Source organism: Manduca sexta, chromosome 11 (assembly GCF_014839805.1).
Source record: "Manduca sexta isolate Smith_Timp_Sample1 chromosome 11, JHU_Msex_v1.0, whole genome shotgun sequence".
In the NCBI taxonomy this organism is placed as follows: Eukaryota; Metazoa; Arthropoda; class Insecta; order Lepidoptera; family Sphingidae; genus Manduca; species Manduca sexta.
The window spans coordinates 2,597,391-2,621,712 of record NC_051125.1 but is presented as its reverse complement, the minus strand read 5'-3'; the positions used below and the strand labels follow the sequence as shown (position 1 = coordinate 2,621,712).

The 24,322-nt window shown below is 33.9% G+C and overlaps 1 protein-coding gene across 4 annotated transcripts in view; it reads right to left on the bottom strand.

Annotated features, from left to right (window-relative positions):
• LOC115449220 (disheveled-associated activator of morphogenesis 1) overlaps positions 1-24,322 on the bottom strand; it is a 132,297-nt gene that overhangs the window by 55,108 nt on the left and 52,867 nt on the right. For 2 of the 4 annotated variants that reach the window (XM_030176966.2, XM_037437395.1), the window contains exons 1-2: positions 18,664-18,953; positions 8,165-8,294 (exon numbers count right to left, since the gene is read on the bottom strand). The exons of 1 other annotated variant lie outside the window; for it this stretch is intronic. In XM_030176966.2, the coding sequence (XP_030032826.2) occupies positions 8,165-8,224 (60 nt within the window). In that variant the 5' untranslated portion in view covers positions 8,225-8,294; positions 18,664-18,953. Of the gene's footprint in view, positions 1-8,164; positions 8,295-18,658; positions 18,955-24,322 lie in introns of those variants that run through there. One more of the 4 variants, XM_037437393.1, reaches the window with a different exon arrangement.

Genomic DNA, 24,322 nt, shown 5'->3' with positions numbered 1-24,322 from the left:
TTTAGAACAACTGGACTCACTATTTTCGGTGTCCAACACGTTAATCAATCCATAGTTAACGCACTAATAACACAACTACGAATAAACACATATTATTAAACCGTTACAAACGAGCCCGCACTTGTTATCTACTTAACGGCTTAGTTACAAACTTAACTATAGCATTAAAGTTAAAAACATACATTAGCGGACAGAAGGTTACTGGTTAAGTGAAGCGTTAATTAATGTATTGCCCATAACTGGACGTTAGTGTTGAAATACTACCTCCAATAATTTAGGGCAAGGCTAAGACAATGGATTATTGTTTTGCAAAGATGTGTTCAAGTTTCAACCCTTATCGTATCAAAATAGTGGAGAATTGTAAATGCAAACAATCCAATACAATGTTTACCAACTTTAGAATATTATTAGGCCCATTAACAGCACGATATTAACAGTGAAGAGGCACTTGAAGAAAAGCAGAAGAATAGCACGATATTAATTTTAAGGAAAAAAGAATTATGTGATAATGTATTATCTTCGAAGTGCTGACAGTAAATTCGAAAATTTCTTTCAAACTCATTACCTAAAATCACTACATCGTTAGCAATATATCCGCATTCTAAAATCATTCAAATTACTCACATAGTCCCCATGCAATAACGACTCACGAAACCAATTTATACTAAGTGTTAATTTAGGACCAACCCATTTGTCAATCGGCTTACTCATAAACAATAATTACATGCGAACAATAAAACTTTCACTGCGTAAGTCCCGGCGGGCGGGTAATCTGTTTCATCATGGCATTACACAACGATGGACAATGAGACTAAATCACAATAAACACTAAATTAATATATGATCTTGCTGATCGACAATAGGCATTATTCGGCGATCATTTTTGTTTTATAGTTTTATGAATAGCGTACACTGTTGTGAATAGTTTGATCGGCTTTTGGATGTCACGAGTTTAGATTTTTTATTCCTTTTTCCCAGTAAACTGAGAATTGTTAAAAAAATTAATTCATGAAATTTTCGTGTATTGACCACTGTAAAACCAACACAATCGAAGAACTAATCAAAAATTGTGATTCTAATACATAATAATAAATAATAAAGAATAATTAATACATAACTAAGAATAGTTTTTGATCATATAATTAGAACAAAAGCCTTTTCAAATTTAAATAAACTATTCCATTGCTAATTAGTATATATAACAGACAATTATAAAACCAACCAATTTGACAGAGAGCACAGTCCGGAACACGCATGTCTTCAGCGACATCGAGAGTGTTGCGACTGCGAGTCGACAATGTCACGCACGAGCGAACGCCTCGCGTCATCACGCTGGGTTGTTGCGTGCGACACACCATGCTCCCAGTCGATAAACTCATTTAGTTATATAAAAAGAGGTTTTGGAATGCACATCGTCAGCACCATGACAAAGGTGATTTGAACCATAAAATTCAAGTACAACTATTATAACTAAGTGAAAAATAACCAAAGTTACAACACAATCAATATTTAAGTGTTGCCTTGTGCATCTTTTAATGAAAAGTATACCATATACAATATTATTAGTCATTCAAAGAAATTTTGAAAACAGGAATCAACAGAAACTTACCATAACATAACTAGCGACCTACAAATGTATCAACTTGCACATCACAACCCATCACGCGAACTTACAAAACATTTTCTCGCATGTACCCGACCCTACACCGGAACGCACTTACGTTTCAAAACATCACACACAAATTGCATCTGGGAACAATTTCACAAGCCACTGAGCGTCCATGTCTCGCAACGGTAGGGACATTTGCGTCAAAAAGCGTTGCAACATGCTTCCGTGACCATAGAGAATACCTGCTTTTGACAAAAACTTAAAATCCCAAAGGTTTGGGTGAATTGGTATATAGCGCAAGGATACATACAACAAATTGCATTTAACTATTGATTGAAATAATACTTTACTCGAAAACATAACAAACAATCACTAGTAGACTTAAAAACTGGGAAAGATCTACGAAAACCCTAAAGTAACGCAACGCTACAAAGCTACGCAATATTATGTCGAACACGAAAAGTTCGAGTGAAACACCCAATTACTGACGGTGTAATTAATACTCAATGGTATGCAACGGTAAAGGTCAATCGTGACATTAGACACGCATACGACAGATGTTTTAGGACAATGTTCTACATACCATCAAACATCAAACGATTGGAACTAAACAGACGCCTACGTTGATGTAAAACAGGATACAGTATGACCAGGTTTTTTATTGACATATATAATTTTTGAAAAATGGCTTTGTGATTAATTTTCCAATAACCGTTAATGATAAGAAAAGATACGGTCTGAGGAAACATCAATAAGCCTCTGAAGAAATTCGCCTTAAACCAACCAAGCATCTTTACTAAATAGATTGCTGTATCTAAAATTTTCACGCTGAATATTATTTTTTTAGTTACATTGCGGGATATTGCATTGTAAAAACATGAAACCAAATTCAAAATAGATGCCTTACTTTGTATTCAAGATTTTTGCAACGCAATCTTTAACCAAATCCATTAGCACGCCGAATTGTTTTGGTGTAACAAAAAATCCATAACATTAAAATTGATTCTATGCAAAATTAACCATAAATTCTCGCAACGCGCCTAGTTCCACGACATCGCCACTGAGAATTTTTTACCGCGTTGATTTGAATGAACACCGGTACATTAAGAAACTATTTTATTAGATACCAAAATTAAGACCACAACACATCATTTAACAGTCTAAAAAAACTACAACAAAATAAAAATTACCACGCGAAGTAAATTCTCATACACGATGAAAAATGACCCTTATCTCCATACCTCTAACACCATCATCGTGTCAAGGTACTTATTCGGCTACATCTGTAACGAGGTCCGATACATCAATGCAAACAGGCAACAGTAAACTTTCAATTTGACACGCCCGCTGTCCGCGGCCAGTCCCGCAGGTGGCTTTCATTTATCGATCGCTGTAATGGCCCTAAACATGCTTGCATAACTATAAATACATTGTTTTGCACGCTTTAGTATATGTGGCAAACGGAATCGGTTATTGTACATAACTTCTAGATGATATATCAGGAGCGGGATGGAGCTACAACATTCAGAATGCAGTACACAGACGAGGTGTACCTTAGAAAAAAGCATTAACAGCTTCATTATGTGATATAGTCTATTAGTGAAAGAATATAAGCTAACGATGTTAAACCATAGTTATTTATAGGTCTATAATTAACTTTCATATTATTTCTATATTTCTTTATGACTATCCGATAGCACTAAAGAAACTTTATACTGAACGAATTTGAAATATATGTAAATATGAACGCAATTGTAAGTTGGTACAATCATTTCACCAAGATACATACCAGCATATGGCCTTCGTGAATACGAACTATGAGCTATTGTTTCCACCGGTTTTGCGTGTCTCGTATATTTGCACCCGGAGGACTTTTAATATTCCCGGAACAAAAACTATCCTTTGTTACTCCGTCACAAAAATACGCTAGCCTATTTGGTAACGTTCCTTTGCCTGGATGGCGTATTAAACGTAAGCACATATGTTTTGGATACATATAAAATGATTTGATCACTTAATAATTAATAAATGATTCAAATTTATACACAAACCAAAGGTATCGAATACCAAAGTGTATAATTTTCCTGTGATATGTACTAGACACAAATTGTGATTGATGTCGTGTCCTATTAAGTTAGTTATCTGACAATCACCTAGGTCCTAAGGCTTAGAAGCTCGAACGTGATAAATTCTCTGACTTGTACAACAACCTTATATCAAATTCCATTTTATCCATTAAAATCGTACTTTCAATAGCAAACATTAATACTGTGCGTAAAATATTTCTTGTAATTTTTATCTATTCTTAAATACATAACGCATGCCAAATCCACTACAAGCAAATTACAAGCAGAAATTAATTTATTTGTACCTAAATGGTAGATATCTTTCCAAAATCACCCTATAAGCTACAGTTACTACAGCTATCTGATACATCCTTCATTTCTGATGCAGAGCGGTGATAATTCAGGAAAATAAAACTCAACAAGAACTAAAACTACAACGTAAGTCGTTACTCAAAGTTTCATATCATCTTTCAAACAAACAATTCATGGCGCATAGTTGGAAAAGTTTCTAAAAACGATTGGCTCGGATTCGGCTATCGAGGTAAATGCCAATAGAACAATCTTGGGGCCGATGATCCCGATCAAGAACTATAAAATTATAAACGCATTTCACAATGTGAGATAAAACCATGAATAGGATGTTTTACGCATCATCAGGCAATCAGCTCGTTTGTTCTAAATCTACTGTCGACAATATGTTTCGAACGGTAACAATTGTGAAAATGTCGGTACAATTGTCGCGATATACATTTTTCCTTCGCCACCTCATTTAAAAGAAAGGCGGAAAGCTATCAATAGTAAATGGACTAGTTTATACACTCTCGAATATCGGACATAAAACTACTGCGATAATGATAAATAAGATTAGAAATGGATAGTTCTTGAACCAGTAATGTTTCAACTCGAAGCAATAGATATAAGGCAAATACTACTAATAATTGTAATAGCTTCAAGCAGCTTTAAAAATGTTATAAGTAATTGCAAAATAATAAAGTCATTACGGTTTAAGTCCAATTTTAGCGCTTATCATAAAGTAGGCTGGAACGACGTATATTATTAATAAAAGATTTACTATAGGATGTGCATTAGATGGAATCAATTTGTTTATCCACCATAAAGTATTAGATTTATTTGCAAGTCCTTCGATTTGAACGTAAACTGGCGATAAAACTAACGTGTACTCAGAGAGACATTACGAAGAAAATTTATTATAACACGATATCAACTGAACGAGTCTCCCAATTATCTGTTCGAACTAACTTAGTGCTTAACGATTACTGGGTTAATCAACATACCGAATAAATGGGGCGATTTAAAAATATTGAATTACAAACTAAAACTATAAGATCCTGTTTCGCAATGCTACAATACACTTTATCTACGCAATAACGAGATAAAACAGCTAATGTACAGTAAAGATCTGATTACAATTTATTTCCAATTATGCTCGACGAGTAGCTTACCCCAGAAGTCATAAAACAGGCGCTAAGAATAACTGCATCGCATATAATTGTTGCAGTATTAGAAAGCCTATTAACAACCAAGAAAGCAATTATAAATAAATCAATTCAATCATTAAATTCTACTATTTCTTGGATACTCATCTATCTTACATGAATCTGCGCAATGCAAACCTTCGCATCAATTATAGTTCTCAATGCCGTACACTTTCGCGCTGTGGAATCTATCAACAGATCTTAATGAAGCATCCTGGTGTAGTGGAACAAGACCTTGCGCCTTATCACGATTCATATTATACACAATTAACAATCAACTTAATTGCACTTTAGTTGATTTATTTACATTTAATTAAGTTGTTGGATACTTTTACGTTATAGGGTTTGAAATTTTGGGTGCGTAAATAATGTAGTCCACTTTGCATTCGAACATTAAGGAATATTGTTAATAAAAGCTTTGTGACAATCTCAGACCATGAAATGAATATCTTTCCAGACTTTTCAAGTAACATCTTCTTGCCAACATCTTCAAAATAAGGATGAGATTTCTATAGAACCATTAGTAAATAAATATATGTAACTCAAATTCATAGATAACTCATAATGTAGTTAATTACAACGATGTACGATAATACAGGATCCACAGAATTTTTTAAAAAATCACATAATGTTCTGTTTGCCTTGGATTATTTTTACATAATGCACAATAAAATAAAAATTAATAATACCATTAACATTAACGAACATGAATGTTTATTCAATTATATTCATAAAAAAATCCATAATAATATAAGATAATGTAAATACACAAAGATATGCAGTAGTAATGACTGCCAATTTCACAAAACAAATACCTAAAATTACAGAAGGGATTGTTGATACAAAAGAAAGACAAGATAAAGAATAAAAAATTACCACACTAACAAGCAAAGCTGAGGTTGACGATAGATTAAATTTATCTCGAGATAGACAAACTACAATCGTCTCTATTGCATAAGGCAATAAAGAAGTTCAATTGCCATAATTTACAGCCGCAAGTGATACTTCGATGACCACACACAATTGGGCATTTAGACCAAACACATTAAACAGATGTTATTGTTTTAATTACGTGTGCATTATGTCATGGATAATGCTTACAGTCGTAAATCCAGTAAATCGTAATTTTATGCTATCTTTGTTTCTTTTACTGTATTCGTTGTAACTTATAACACAGTTTTATAGGTTTATCTTTTTTTTGGATTCGTTACTAATTACTTGATTGGTGGAAGCCCACATTACAAAAAATATTGGTCTTAAAATATTTATTAACTAGCTTTCGCTCGCAGCTTCGCCCGCGTGGATTTCGGACTTCAAAAATGGAGGAGGTGCTCAATTTGTCGGGATGTTTTTTTAATGTATGGTGGTATGCAGGTGGTCCGATTGTCCGGTCAAGGTCTGATGATGGGATCCTGGTGAAATCGAAGGAAGCTTATAGCATGATTCAGTATTCACGCGTGATGGCTTATTATTAGCGTATTTCATGTATAACTTTGGTGTTTCTATACCGATTTCTATGATTCTTTTTTATGGAATATTTAATAATGTTAACTATTTTAATTAGGGATGACTGAGAGTGTTATAAACGTAAGATATTTTTTACATAATTTTAAGGAGAACATTTCCGTCATACATGATTTCTGCGTAGCTTTAACCATTAAGGTTGCACACGCGACGAAAGCTTAAAAAATGGAGTAACTTCTCCCGTTTTCCCAACATTTCCCTTCACTGCTCTGCTCCTATTAATTGTAGCGTGATGAAAAGTATACTATAACCAGCACAGGAGTATGACAAATAATTGTACCAAGTTTCGCTAAAATCCGTCGAGTAGTTTTTGTTTCTATAACGGTTATACAGACAGACAGACAGACAGACAAAAATTTTACTAATTGCATTTTTGGCATCAGTATCGATCCCTAATCACCCCCTGATAGTTATTTTGGAAATATATTTCATGTACAGAATTGACCTCTCTACAGATTTATTATAAGTATAGATTAGTTGCACATTCTATCAATTTAAATGTTTACCACATTGTAAGCAAAAAAATGATGACGCGCTTTTTAAGTTATAATTTTCTATAAACAATACTACTTATTGGAATTAAATACGATACTGATTATAAAGACGATATGTTTATTAAATAGCATCATTACACTTCCGATGGCTTCAAGCATAATCCAAGGCTTAACAACCGCGAATCAACCTTAACTACTCTGAAGGAGCTTCCATTATAGAGCTATTAGTAGATATGTATTTATTAATATACAATTTATGGATAATTAATACATCATCAAAAAATACTAGTGGTTACTGTAATTCAACGATTACATTGATTTGAATAAAGGCTCCATAGTAACAAAACAACTTAAAATGAACGAACAGGGTTTAATCAAGTGTCTTTATACTATGCATTATACAGTTTTAATAGTTTATGACATGGACATAAGATGAAAAGACACTTAACTCTAAATAAATATCATTTTAAAAATGATATCCAATTAATTTTCGAGTGCGAATGATCGATCTATCTCGATTAGTAATAGTGCAATTTGTAAACATTGCAACAACAACGGTAAACAAATGTGAGACAATTAAAAACTAATTATTTATTATTAACAATGACATTCATTGTTTGAACGTTGTTGCAATAGATGTATTGAGCATATTGTATACAAGGCAATGTACAAGCCGCATTTTTGAACATAGCGTGACCTTAGAAGGCTTGATTTGTTAACAAAAAAATAAGCAAAAGAAATTAATTTTGTATTGTACTCATGAACTATAGGGGTTATCTTTTCATTTAATAAATTCATGCTTTGTAATAAAATTTTCTGGAATAGACGATTATACACAACAAGTTCATTACTTTTCTTAATTTTAATATAAATTTTATATACTATTACAAAGTAATATTTTTGTGCAATGAAGTTCAGTCAACTCGCTTGCTTGTTTAGTTATTTGTACTAGCAAATATTAAAAACTGCACTTACCACATTGATCTTCCCGAGGATATGGTTGATTTGCTCCTTGCTGCACATGTTGATTCTCATTTATAGACCTTTCTTGAAATACTTTCACTCAATCACATTTTTTTTTATAATTCAAGATTATGTATTGTCGCTGATTTTGGAAAACCGAATAATTTAAATGTCACTGTTTGAGGCAATTTATGGCGATAGACTTATAGAATTACATTCTAAGTACCTAAATGAAGACAGCTTTGAGTTTAAGTATAAATAAATTTCTTGAAAAAATTAATAAATAACACAAAACTCAATTGTATGAAACTATCTGTAAAACAAAATGGTACATCGATTTTCCTATTTACCCCATCCAACCAAACTATAGCAATTATTTTAGCAACAGACGAAAACGCAGAGCTTGATTGCAGGCGACATCCCTCAGATATCATACCTCATGACAAACCAACCGAAATTACACCGAAAAATGGAAATCGTTTTATTTTCGAAATGTCATGTCAATCACGGTGGTCAAAAGCGGCGAGCGAACACTTTAGCACGGACAGAAGTACCGCGCCCCGGGCCCCACGTGAAACTTAATTGAAAAATATAATTAAAGGTTTCGCGGAAAACAAATTAAAACTGCTCGGTATTTGACTTTTGCTTGACATCGCTTTACTTTAATTTTCGATGCTTTTTGGCTCGGAACTACATTTCTGTGCTTCAATATACTCTGTCGGTGACAGTCAAATCCTTAAAAAATTAAAACGTGTACATCTTAACATTCACATAGTTAAATGTTTTAACACAATTATGTGTAACAACTAACAAGACAAAAATAATGATCAAAGAGCCCACTTTACGTGTTAAAACGTAGTCACGCCGCGTTCGAACATACAAACCACCAAGCACTAACGCCACACCACCAAATCCCTACCTATTGGGCCATTTCCCAACCCAATTATTACGCTTCACGAACACAATTACATTGATAATTATCAAATAAATGTGCATGCTCTACTAGGCCTAACAAAACGCCACTATGCTAATGAATCGATTACGTCCGAATAACTCAACCGATTCGTTTTATAATTACGTGCATAATGAAAATTTGCGAAACTCCTTGCAAGCCTTGCACGAGTCCGTGGTAGTTAACAATCAAAACAATACGGTGTCAATTCGGTAAGTGCGATACAGTACGCACTTATTGCATTCATTGGTCGTATCGTGGTCCATATCAGTAATTAGATGGAGGTTATTATAATTAATACATTAAAAGTACTTTTTAGTAGAGGTCGGAATATTGTGCAATTTTTATATCTGAACAATCTCTTGATACTTGTACAGGTCAAAATAGCTTACGTTACTTATCAAACCTTGTATTGATTAAACCACTGGTAGTCTGCTCAAAAAACATTTGATCTGTCATAATAACTGACAACATAATTGGCGAGAATTTTAATACGCATCATAATATTGTGATGACGTTAACAGATTAAGCGAAATATGACGCTATGGAAGATAATGATCAACATGACGCACGCTGTTGTACATCGTTGCTTACTTTGTTGGCGCCACATGACAAACATTGCACCTTCATTATTGTCCAGTAAAAAGAGATAATTTGATATAAATGTCTACAGCATTAAGCCTGTCCCTTCGTGTATGAACTTTAAACAAAATAAAATAAACTAGGCAATTTTAAGTCAATAAAAATACATCAGTGTGATATACGTTGCATATTTTACGTTAGTAGTCATAAAGAGAAGACGTTAAACTGGAAGGTGATCGAGATGCTTACCACTAACTTCCTTACTGTATCTCCCTTTGCTATAAAATTATCATGCTAATAGAGACGCTATGGAAACTGGTATTCTGGACTATAAAGTTGCACCTTACCAGGAATTAGATTACATTAACGAGTAATATTAAATGAATCTTATTAGTTAAGATCCTAATGGTATATTTTTCCCAATTCCTGCATCCATTAATAGTCGATAGTGCTACCATAAATCTGGTAACTATATGGTTGTTCACGGACGGTCACGCACAGTTATTCAATGATCTAGGTGTTGCGTTCTTTTTGTTATAAAAACCTACACGATGACATTAAATTTCATAACACTGGTACAAAGCAACAAAAAATTAAAACGCTGTTCCGAAAAAATGGAGAGACTCACTTCACAGTTTTCTAAATTATCAATACTATTCCAAAGAAGAAAGCAGATCATTAACGATAACGTAGCATCGAATTAGTCTCCGCCATACAATGGCGCAGACCTCACATTGCATTAAATCATCTAATTAGTGATGCTCACGCGCCGCTCCGTAACAATCAAATGCAAATACGCCCAAAAATGCGGAAACAGTGAAATCTTCGACAGAGTACCTTACTACTATATAATTTCACCGAATTCCTGCATAATATACATTAAACCTTATACTTTTCTTTGCATTAGTGGCGCCGGCGTCTTTATCAAGCGGCGGAATGTAGTTTTATTTACATTTTCTACGGAAACTTTGAATAAATATAACAATGATTTCTAATCTGTTAGTTTGTCACCAGTGTAATGAAAAGGAGATAGTTGGAAAACGTTTTGTGTACTCGTGAAGATTTCGAAACTCTCTTGGTAAAATATAGCGCTATTGTATTGTTAACGCCTGTCTGGAGCGTGCAAAGCGAATACTATTATATTCTGATTCATATTAACTTTATTCTTTTGTGTAGCTAAATGCTTTCATTGATTACTAAACTTCAAAATGATTATAGTTAAATGTAAAACTCACTACCCCATTCAAATTTCAAATAATACGCTACTAAAACCTTGACCTTTCAATACTCTATCATTCCCATTAAATCGGCATCAACGATTACCAGATCAGACAAATATAGCGCAATGGCTTAAAAATCAATCACAATATACCATAATATAGAACGTTCAGAGAATACTGATGAACTTTGATTGCAACTGACCACCAACGGCGACCGCACGATGCAAAGGTCAAGGTGAGGCGAGAGGACGTCCGCGGGACGTATCACGATGCGCTGGTGACCATGGGGGCAACAATGGTATTTATAGCAAAAGGAAAATGGAGAAGGCATTGAATTGAATTGATGAAGGGGAAAAGGTTTAGAGGAAATCTTTTGTGATGGTATTTTTCCGTATATCAGGGAATGCATAAGATCCATCTTAGATAAGCAAAACAATCATAGTAACGAAAGATTGATAGCGTGAGTAACACACAATGAATATAAAACCTGAATATCACAGGTATTTAAGAGTGGTGACTTCATCGGCAGATGTCCTCGATACCTTAGACCTAGACATAAAATCTAAGATTATTATTGTCAAAGTCGTAAACTTAATAGTCGTCTTGCCAAATTTAGATTAACACATCCGACAATAAAAATTCTACTACATAACCAAATACGATATTGATAGAGAGTTATGTATGATTTTAAATATATAATTCACAATGCATTTATATTATTAACTAAATGTGGATTATCAGAATAATTTATGAAAATATTGAATCTCTTAAGCGAAGCGTGAAGAAGCCTATCAAGATAGACCACAAATTTACCCGAAGGCGAAAATATACACCAACTATAGTAAACCGATGTATTCTTACATTAACATAAGAGAACTGCGCAAAATAACACAGAGGAAATGAAAAAGCTTATACAACACAGAAAACTATAATGATGCAGTAAATCACATTGGAATAAAATAAAAAATATTGCAAACACGCTGAATTTTAATAGCATCTTAATCACCACTCCGAGATTGAAAGAATCCGTGAGAAAGCAATTATTTCACACGGTCAAAACTCATCTCTGTGATGACAAAAGCATATGATAACAAATGATCTCCCTTTGTAATTTCACAGATTAAACCATAACATCATAGTCATGCGTTACTGGAGTAATGACGGCTTCTGCATCATTACTAGAAAGAACTTGTAGTTCACCAACCTTGCTATGTTGTGGATACATTAAGGCTAACCCAAGGTCTTTTAAAATAGGCGCCTATTCTTTATGAGAATCTTTGAAATCTCTCTTCGAGCTTATTTTGTATAGTTAAGTTTACCACGACCCCTTCAGTAATTATTGTGAAATTTTTTCTTCGAATTTAGGGACACCTCATTGAACAAAACCGTAACACGGAAGCCAAAACCCAAAAAAATAGGAACGACTTGTCATCACAACCGTGTATAATCGTGGTTGCACAATTTTCGAATTAAAGACGTTTTTTATCGCTGGAACGTTACGTGGGGACCGGTCGGGCGCGGCGGCGATCGTTTTGCACTTTTTTGCCCACATACCGATGAAAACGAGAGTGTTGTCGAAAGGATTAATATAAAGTGTTACATTAACGTTGACTGGCCGGTATAACTTCATTGCTGTTTCAATAAAGAAAAATAAAATGTGAATTTGTCATTACGAACGGTCGCTTTGGAATTACGCCATTTTTATATCAACGTTCGGACTATTTTTTTCTGATATGTAACCGAAGTACAATTTTAATGTATTTTAAGGTTAGCAAAAAGTTAAACAGGCTAAGAATATTTATATTTTTCTTACAGTCACATCAACTTTATGATTGCTTCAAAACTGTGCTTGATCGACTTATATTTTATTTTGTATTCAAACCTAACTACACAATAAAAAAAAATAGGTAGAGTTTTCATCGAAATCATTATTTACTTCGCAACATAACATTCACAAGTCTATACACATGTTATTTACGTAAATAATTTCCATGTGGTAATAATAGGTTCAATACGACAATTAGATGTTTCGTGCAGTTTACCGTGATTACAGAAAATTGTGAGTGACGAAACTGAACAGAGGTATTATCGTAGACAAATTCATTTACAAATTATCAGATCTTCTTTTCGTATGTATATAAAAAAATATGTAATATTTTAATATTTTTAATTAACTATTCAAAAATGAAACAAGCAAGTGAAAGGAGAAAAAATAAAAAGGCTCACTAGCTGGAGTAACAAAACATCATATACTTTAGAATTACAAAACGAGTAACATCAAAAAATATATATACAAATACCTTGTTAATCAAATTTTGTAAATATTTTTTTAAATCTGAACTTACGTATACGTATTTGTAAACAGACTACGTTTAATAAATACACAAGTTCATTGACGAGTTTGCGTTAATAAAACTCGAACACAAGTAATTTGTTCTCATATTAAACTGATACTAAACTACCAGTATTTTACGTTTTTTTATTATCATCATTTCATACCATAAACACTGTATTTTTTTATTTTACATCGTACTAAGCAAAGCTTTGGTAGATTAAGGCGATATTATTACAGAAGTTCGCAAAATTGAACAGAGCGGCGGAGCGTGCAGCGAAGCGTTTTAACATACATACAAGTCTTGAAGTATTTTCGGAATAGCCTCACGCACTAACTACAGCATGAATTCAATGTTGTATGTATGCAAAACTTCAGACGTCCTTTTGCACACTCTTCTCACGGTGCAGTATTAGGTAGAATTTAGGGTCTAAGGCTGAACATTAAATCTCTTTTGTAATTTGTTCATATTCAATAACAAAACAATTATGTCACAAACATTCCACCATACACCATGCAACTAAAATGTTAAATCACTATAGAAGAATATAGCGCATTAAATCCCTTTACTCAAGAACTCTCCATTAAACCAATGACCATCAAAACACCGTGTAAGCATAATTTTGCGTAGTAAACTATAGTAAACAGAGTTTCTATTGGCGATTTACACATGAACATCGTGAATCATGTCGGTTCGTTATGAGTTTTGTTAAACTCGTTCGAGTTTACTTTCACTGTTCGACATAATTCGTCGCTTTGTTCCACTTTGGTAGTGGCACTACTATAAACAACAAGCATTAGTGGACGCTATAGGTAAGTAATAAATTAGTCAATACCGAATAATTTTTTTTATAGAAATGTCTACTAATTATTTACAGACCTTAGGAAACTTTGAGACGTAACAGTTGATGAGCAACTAATGTTAATGTGTTTTACAAATATTTATATCTAATTCGTTTCCATATTTATTAACACTGACACTTAAACCTTAGAGAGATTAAAGATAAAAGTCGTCACATTTATTGTGTGTATGAATTTTAGTATATGTCTCAGCAAATGAAAATCGTTAAATCTCCAACAAATAGAGCTGGACCAAACAATTCGCTCGCAATCAACTTTGAAACAGTTACAGTTCATAATTCCCAGGTTGATTTAATTACATTCTGCTCCGTAACTAATTCGTCTCGGCACTTCGTTTCAATCGAATTAGAAATGGCGTAAAGCGAGTGGCGCGAAAGGATTCCAACAGAAAATTGAATGAAATCTTTTTGAAAATCATTGGAAAATTGGATTTCATAAAATATTCCGCGATCCGCTTCGCACTTCCTAATAGACTTTACCGTAGGATAGGAGCATTATCAGCACTGAAATAGATATTATGTAATTTGAGACATTCGTAAAATGTGAATTGGGCCTAAAAATTGACGGGTTAAACATTGTCAAATGCAATACGTACATTAACAACATAGTATATATAGTATTTGTATTGTATTGATCTATATCACAGCACACTATTTTTTTCCAATAAACATGTGGATATGAAGCAAACAGATTAAATAAATATAACAATGTAATGAAATTCCAGTCAATTAGATAAATTACATAGCCCACAAAACCACCAGAATTCATTACAAACAATCTGAAATTACGAAAAACCGCGGTCATGTTCAAATTGCAACTGCAAAGTTTTCGTAAAATGTTTCCTCACGTCTACCGAGTGATTTCTAGTTGCATTTCTTTAGTGAACAACCGCTAAATGTTACTACATTATCTAGCCACGTGCCTGTTCATCGGTATTAACTTCGCTAGGCTTCGTGTTATGTAACATTTATAAAAAAGATTACCTTGAAATTGGCCTTAAATTCTTATTTATAATAAAAAAAAATATGTGTTTTAAACAAACTAGCAAAAATGTAAGAAAAATTAACAACTAATGAGAATTTTAAACGGTGTAAACAGCTAAACAATATTTTATTCATTCTGCAAAAATCAACATTTATTTAATTCGAGTATAAATCGAATAACCGAATATAATAATTCGAATTCTACGAGCCATCGATGTTTTATTTTCTCAATATCGATTTAAGACTCCAACATTAAAAATGTAAAAACAGCGCGCCAGTATCCAAGTTGGCAACATTGTAACAACTGTAGCGGCCAGTGGAGTAAGACAACGCTCAGAATGTGGGATTGTGGATCACCGAGCAACATTACCTCGTCAGTTTATTAGCGTTTTCATAAAACGTATTTTTTTAAGTCGTGAGACAAACGCAGGCCGCAAATAGACCTAAAAAGTATTTTTATTTTAATTCGCTTAAAATTTTTTAGTAGGCGTCTGGACAGCCGATCTTAATTTGAATTGTTACATATATGTGTTGTTTAAATGAAGTTGAACGCCAGTTCGCTTGCAGTTAGTTCTAAACTACACGCGTATTGTACAGTTCTTAAACAATTTAGATGCCGTTTGCCAACTTTATCGAACCGATTCCAAGCTGCAATTTTGTAAAATTAAATGTGGCCTTCCTGAAATTATAGCCACAACTACATACAGATCATCTGCATTTAAAGCACCTTATACAATGCATGTTTTATCCTAATTCTAAATGTTAACACAAGTCCGCATAAACAGAAGGCAGTGTGAACCATTTCCCTCAAAGGCTAGACTAGCAAAAGGCATTAACAAGCCGGCGATTTTCCCACACGCATGTAAACACAGGTGGCTTGTTATAGGGGAGACGGGGGGCGTTGGTAGTAAATGTACTCTTACAGTAGCCATTTACAACTTGTTGTTTTTAATACTAACTCTTGGCTGTGGCTTCGGTTGCTAAAATATTATCATTTTGTAGCCAGTTTAACTACTGAGCATAATAACTTAACATCTCAGGTCTCACGATGGTGAGCGCAGTGGAATGCCAAACAATACTTTGTAATTCATGATGTTTCTACTGTTAATTAACTTCAACTGTATAAGGACTACTAATAAACTGATATTTACGATTCCAAACAACCTAATTATAAAAAAAAGATGTAGCAAGTATCTTAGGTACGCTGCCTTATTTAAACTATAAAGGCCCATAAAAATCAAAGTATTTTTATTCGCGATAAACCATAAATATCTGCAAAAAAATATTAATCATATAAATACGTCTATCACTGAGATATGATTAAACGAGATAACATTGATTTCATAAAAGAAAATATTACACAGCATAACAGAAAAAAGCCACACACAACGCCATGCGTTCAAAGGACCTAGACAATTTCACGCGCGTAAACACAGCCGGTGTAACGAGGGGAGACAGGGGCCGTCGGTACTTAGATAAGTGCATGGTCGTGTAAAACCTAGCATGCGACGCTAGGTTCGTGTCGCAAGCGGATGCCTTCGAAAGGTTGACGCGAAGTACCCTATATGTCTATTGTCGACGGTAAATGAGTAGACAGCTGTGTTTGGACTTAAAAAGTACGAATTGGGTAGAAATATATCGAATTTAGTTCTATATTGAGTTATAATATACAAATAATAACCAATTTACCGAAAGGCCACGTTTTGATTAAAAAATATTTCATGGATTAGAAATTTGGCTCGCCTCTGCTTGCAAACACTAGACGGAAATAAATCGGCGGAATGATGATAAGTGATTATTACACCTCTGCCTACCCGTTCTAGCATAAAGATGGCGATGGTATCTATACACTAATATATAAAGCTGAAGAGTTCGTTTGAATGCGCTAATCTCAGGAACTACTAAACCGATTTCGCTTTTTTTTTCACTAATAGGAAGCTACATTAATCCTAAATACTATAGTTTACTTTTTATTCCAAAAAAATATAAAGAGGGACTTATATATCCGAAGAAATTATTCACGCGGGCGCAGCCGTGCAAAATATTACTAATATATGCATATTTTATTTAACGTACACTGAGAATTTTGCAGCGAAAATAATAATATCCTACGAAATGACTATTGGCACAAACTCTGCGAATTATCGCGTAAAACTAATTAATTTGCACAAAATACTGGAAACTTTGTATAGCTTTATCGAAACCAGTTTCCGATATAATGGAAAAATAATATAAACTTATTGAACAAGTGGAAGTGTTCTTGATTCTTCTAAACTAATTTTATATAATACTGAGAAATAAACAAGCGATCAACAAATGAATACCTGTAATTCTCAGAGAATGTTGGACGTATGGGTGGTGTTTAAGGGATGATATGGAAATATTTACAGGGAAAAATGTTACTTCGCGTCAATTTTCTCCCTTCACCCTCGTCGAGTCAGATCATTCGTGCTAAAGACAAAACTGTCTACAGGATAGCTCTAGCTTGTATAACATTTAATTATAAATATGAATTGGTCTATTATAAAAATAGATAATATGTTTCATTGACCCGCATTGATTGTAACTATCGCTATGATCACTATCAGTAGCAATAAACAAACATTAACACAACGCATAGAGAGTCGATAATCGATATCTAAACGATATTAAATGCAAATTCCAACCCTTATCAAATACATTCCAGGACTTTAATCGCATTAAAACATACAGTTGCATCAAAGATAGTACAATCAAACACAAACCTACCATTTCGATCAACAATCCGTCGCTTTAAAAGACAAATTCCACAGTAAACAGCACGGTTCAAAGCCAATACTAATCGTGAATAATTGATACACTGAGCATAATTACAACTAGAACACTGGCGGTTAACAACACATGCAAATGAGGGTACTTTGTATTTAATGATGAAAAAAAATTACTTAGCGCGTGAATACCTAAGCATATGTTCCGCTGATATTCTCATTTGGAAGTCATTGTATTGGAAATAAACAACTCTCGTTTTCATTGTTTCGGAATCAATATTATTGGGCATATCGCTTAGATTCGGAATTTGAAATGAATGGCAAAAAATCGTTTATAATTTGAAAATAAAATATTTAATATTCACTTTTATTTTTAATTAATTAATTCAAGAATATAATAATATTTTTTTCTACGTATTTGCTAGTATGAAATCAACTCCCCATCTGATATGTTCTCTGATAACGCGGAACCAACTCAATATGCGACGACATTCAAGTTTTGACATTGAGAAAAAACTAGTTTTAGTGGAGAAACTGCACACACAATAGGTACGCAGGTAGCTCAAATACAATTCTAGAATTTTATATTTTAGTTAAAGAGTTCAAAATCAAATTTACTTGTCAACCCGAAATAGGTCCAAGTAATTTATGTATAGCCGTCGGTATATAAAAAAATACTTTGTTTTTGCTTTGAGAGTAATGATTTACAAATGTATTAAGTTCATCTTCAACATATTAAAATAGTTGATTTTCCATGTCATAAAAAAAAATGGGTGACGCGATCTCTAATAAAAACTCGTGCAAAAAAAAACATAAATAAAAATATTACCGTACCATACGTAAAAAAACATTCCCGTTATACACAAAAATAAATTGCCTCAAAAAGTAACAACACTAAAAGCACAGCACTTGAGTCCACTGGAAAATTTAAGGGTCTGAAAAACAATGCGTGTTGCGCCCAAAGCGTTAATTCAGTCGAATGGACCGTTTAGGCGCGCGTTCGACATCGCGGTCGGCGATCGGTGATCGAACGTTCGAACTACGATCGACGTCTAGTGTTCGGTGCTCGGGCACGTGCAGCGGGCAAGATCCGCACCAGGTGACTGGCGAGCCTAAGGCAAGTGGCACGGCGGCGCGCGCGCACCCGGCGTCGACGTATCGCGGGTAAGCGTGAGTAGGTATGTGCATGTAGATGGTAAATTGACAGAATTTTGGATAAACAAAAATAATTTTCGTATTAAAATCAAGACAATTAGTTTTCATGAGAATTCAATTATAAGTAGATATATTATTTCGTTGAAATCACCGAACAAGGTGAAAGACTATAATATAATTTTGTAGGTCATGATAATCAATATTCATGGTTTATTTGAAAATAGAACTTATGTGTCGTACCTCTCATCCAACAGAAAGTGATATTACGATTAGATGAAAAGCGTCTGTTTATTAAACATTCAAATATAGAAACGATAAAAATGGTTCTCATAAATGTCTAAAACTAATAACAGAAAACTTAATTTACTCAAATTATAAAACTAATCAAGCACCATTCCAACCAATCGTTTAATTCCCGCACAGCCATCGGAAGTAGGCAGCGATGTCACGGTATGCCAGAGAAAATAATAGAAAACAACTATCATCAAGCACCTACCACGGTGCCATACTGGTAATGGTATTCAATCGTGTATTTTTATTTGCGGATGCCGTTCGCATGCTGATTGCCCAGTCGCCTACCTGCAACGAAAGAAAAATCGGTCACACATACAATTACACGGCTGGTTTGGTTAACGAGCTGCGCAAGCATCGAGCACGTCTAACTTTGTACTGTTTACGTTTGATGGGTTTGTTTGGACATGTTTAAATGCGTAATTTCGAAGAGTTTCTGAATGCAAGAATTGGGCGAAGAATTGGAAACATGTCACCAGCCTATCCAGTTGTATACTTCGATATAGATATTATCAAAACATTGCGTGAACGGAAAAGGGACCATGGAGAATGACTATAAAATATACATAAAGTTAAGAAAGATTAATTAAACGCTGTCAACTCGAAACATGATGACGTAAGTGATACATTTATTATTGTGCAAACTTAATTATTTGAATAAACGATACAACAGCAGGTTTTGGGAAGATAACGTATTACCATTTTCAGCTGGAAAGACATACAATTAGTTGAAATTGGAAGGAGTCCTTGTAAGATCGTACTAGTTCTTCCGACTGATATGATAAATGATCATACAACGCAATACATTTTCCGGGTTTATGTTTCAATTGCTTTCGAACTGATTCTTGAAACAACTTCAGAGAGCAGCATATTGTCGGGTTAATCATAATGAGCCATGATATGGATTACCACTTTGGAATTAAGTTGACATAATACATATTTATATAGAGAGATTGCAACAATTAGTCTAGAAAGACTTATTTATGTGTTTTTTATACGAAAAAGTAAAAACATCATGTTGAATAGCATATTAAAGAAAATAAACATTGTGAACATAATCTCGATAAATATTTACAGGATTAATCGAGACATTATATAAATTCGAAACCGAGTCTGACTTCTTAAAAACGCCTATTCACTTATCCGTGGGTCAAGCTGCTTTCAATTGTTAACAAGACACGAAAAAACAAAATACAAAGACGATTTCGTAAGAAACGAAATGGAGGCAGTAAATTTTGTATTGCGTAAAACGTGCAATTTTCTCTTTGGTGTTAAAGATCGCAATATTATTTCAGGCATCGCAGATAAGAGGGAGGAGGCACTTTCAATCAAGATAACCGATAGCGATACTCTCACGTCGGCTGATAACGTCCACAGCGACATCACATGTCAGAACAGTAAACTAATAATCGTTGCATCACACCGCGACGCAATTGATTTTAAGGGTAAATAGAAAAACATGTGTGTTGTTACCTCCTTAATATGCCATCCTGTATATTATAATTGGCACAAACCACAGGAATGACAACCCACAACAAGGATCCGAGTTCGGTTACTTGACCCGGGTCGTGTGTAAAAGAAAACCAATATTTATAATTAACATTCTATCTCTCAAGTTTCAACCACTACCTATCAAAATAATTAGTGGAATTCTTTCTCTATTTAAACTCTTTAAGTAATTCGTAGCACTCTTTAATAATTTTCCGCAAGACATAATAGATTCTATTATGAGGTACTTGCGCAATGAAACGCGGAAACACTTTTTAAAATCACTCGTAACGAGATGTCTGTAAAAGGCAATGAGTGTAATGCGCTAATTTACAATGGACAGCACAATACTTTCATGGTGTTTTGATTGCGCTTTATGTGTTCCGTTTAATAGATCAGCATTTGTGAGACGTTTAGTACAATTATTAAATAGATGAACGTATGTTTTGTTTACAGTCTTATCAATGTTATTTTCGTTTATTTTTTACGCTGTATGTATCATTTACAATCTTAGAATCATCATTTCCGTATTCTGGTCATTTATTAATATTTTATTATACCTCCTTAACTTCAATATTCATTAATTTAATATTCCGAAGACCTTCAAAGCTAACTGAAACTATTTTTTAATGACAGATAATTACAGTTAAACTCAACATTGCTAAGATATCTACTTTTCAAAAGGAGAAATTCAACCAATTACTCGACCTTATACGACTCTAAGCGAAATCAAATCACTTAAAGATAAAAAAAAAGAAAACAATTAAGTGCGGAGAGTGCAAATCGTCGGATGCGAAGTGTCGGTCGCTGATCGTGATTGATTTGATCAGCTGAGTACATTGACAGCGCCACCACACCCGATATCTTAGATGTGTGTGATACGTGTATGGAACAAGTTACAAAAGATAGTGGTGAAAATCATTTCTGTGCAACGCTTTATAAGTCTACTTCAAAGTGGTTACTTGAAGTAATAAGCAGTAAATAAGATGTAAATGGTGGAATTTAAAACTAAGTGCTATATTAGTTGCTATAGATCAATAATTCGTCAGAAAATAACCATCAACATCATAAGAAGGGATGGCTCACGCGCCCTACTGTAAGGAATAATAAAATAAACTGTAACTTCGAAAATCATGACGTGTGTAAGTACAAAGTCTAAAACCAAAATTTGTCACCATAGTGAAGATTTACATCTACACATTTTATAAAACAAAGTCCCCTTTTCTGTCTGTGTCTGTATGTTATCGATTTTCTCAAACTCTAATGAACGGATTTTTATGAAATTTTGAAAGGAAATAGTTTAAGTGCCTGGGAAGGTTATAGGCTACTTTCTATTCTTCACGCGGGCTTAGCCGCGTGCAAAACCTAGTTGTTAACATACAAAACTAAGTCAACGTGTAGAAAATCAAACTTCAAACACCCAAGCATATCTCTTTCAGCAACACCACAACGCGCCATAGCGTGACCTTCTACACCCGCAGCGCATCGGATTTCACACTAACCAACGGTCACACTGATATTTACTTCAACAGTTACTTTTGTTCCCTCATTACCACGCTCGACCATTACTAAAGTCAATCATCGACGCTAAACACTTAAAGCAGAAAGCTTCGGCACTTACGTGTCCTTTAAGTTTAACTAATATTTTATCACCAGTTCTTTGTTCGGTTGCCTAATATTTGGTTTTATTTCTAATGGGATTGGGTCCATGAATCATTTTTCTTGACCTTATGATTGCTTTGTTATGGAAACATATGAGTATGCCATAGTCTACGTGAGTATTTTTATACTAAAATCTAAAAAAATATCCTTTACTATGCAAATCTCTTTTTACATCATTCGTGAGCAGAATCAAGGATTCTATTCCACCAAGTCAAATGCGATAGTTCATTAAAATATACAGTTATGCCTATCGTCAGTTCGATATCGCCATAGTTATAAGGTCTCAGTTGCTTATCACGTTTAGATCTAATCATGAAGCGACCCCTTAAACTTTTTTAATCTTTCGTTTAAAAAGAGAGGCTAACTTAATAAACAACATCTTAATCACATCCATTCATGTATAAATAATTTCACAACAAATATACTAACCCACTTCTTAACAAGAAAGTCCCTTTGATGAAACAAAGATATATAAAATCATACATCCCGTCTTAGCGATTCATAAAAACGCATTGTTCTTTGACAACGCGCATGCCCGTCTCTCACTCGGCCTGGCCAGAACAATGGACATTGACTATGAGGTCCGTATAAGACTCGCTTGAGAAATATGTTGGAAGAAATGTTTAAGATACGCACGATATTATTAAAACTTATATAGAAAAGATGAAGTAAGCTGTAGAAATAGTTTTCGTAGCAGAACCAACATGCCATACCAATATTTGAATGCTGGTATTTACTGATTTGACACTAATAGATTCTACAATAAAGAATGAAGGAGAAGAAAATCTTAAATACAAATCTACAATTTAAGTTTTCAAAGTTGGCTTGGTAGGCATTGCCAAAATTCACTGAATTTATGTTTGTTAAGGTTTATTATCATCATGAATATCAGGAGGTTACAGCAAACATTTGAATATTTAACACGTTAGCCTAATCAATCTTATGGAAAACACTGTCCCTTAAATTGATAACCATAGATAACTAATATAAATAACATCGAAGAACAAGCGCAGACATATTTCGAACGCGCTCGACATTTACGCAAACATAACCTCGTACTCAAGTTAAATCAATAAACACGGTTGTTTATGATCTACCACGGTCAGAGAAAGTCCGAGCCATGGGCACTCGTAACTCCGCCTTATGTGTAACATTACTGTTTATGGTCGAAATCATGACTTTTGAACTTTGTGAATCAATTTTCGTTTTATATCTTTTTAATGGTTATGTTGAAATGTTTATATCAGTTTGATTTATGTCAGTGGTAGGGATTATAACGGCTACTGCAGTTGTATTACAAAACTTCGCTTTCCAAATGAACCCACTCCTCTGTTAGGTACTTATTACTCTCAGTTTCGAGAATGGAAAAAACATTAAGAACAATTTTGGATTTATTACACCCAAGTACCTACCCTTGTATACATTATGCAAGTTTTACATAGTTCACAATATCAATCGAGTGTCAACTCTATTATCATAGCATTAAGTGCGAAGGAGACGACAATCTGTTAAGTTTCGACATTTTATAGCTCCAGTGGCGAACCTTCGTCCTAGTATAGCGTTATAATCACGTTAATAAACTACATACAAATAATATAATTTAACTTTCCCCAGCCTAGACTATAAAATGAACTAGTTTATTTCTAGCAATCTTTACAACTTATTCTACCATCCCTACTAAAGCTCGCGGTTTATTACCATTATAACGGCACAACTTGCTATTTTATAATACCTAGTGGTGAACTAGAAAAAAAATTAAACACAATCAGTAAACACGCCGATCTCTTTTAAGTATAACTTTAAATATGCCAGCATAACTTCTTTATGTTTAACTAGCTTTTGCCCGCGGCTCCGCCCGCGTTATAAAGTTTTTCGGGCTAAAGTTTTCCGTTATAAA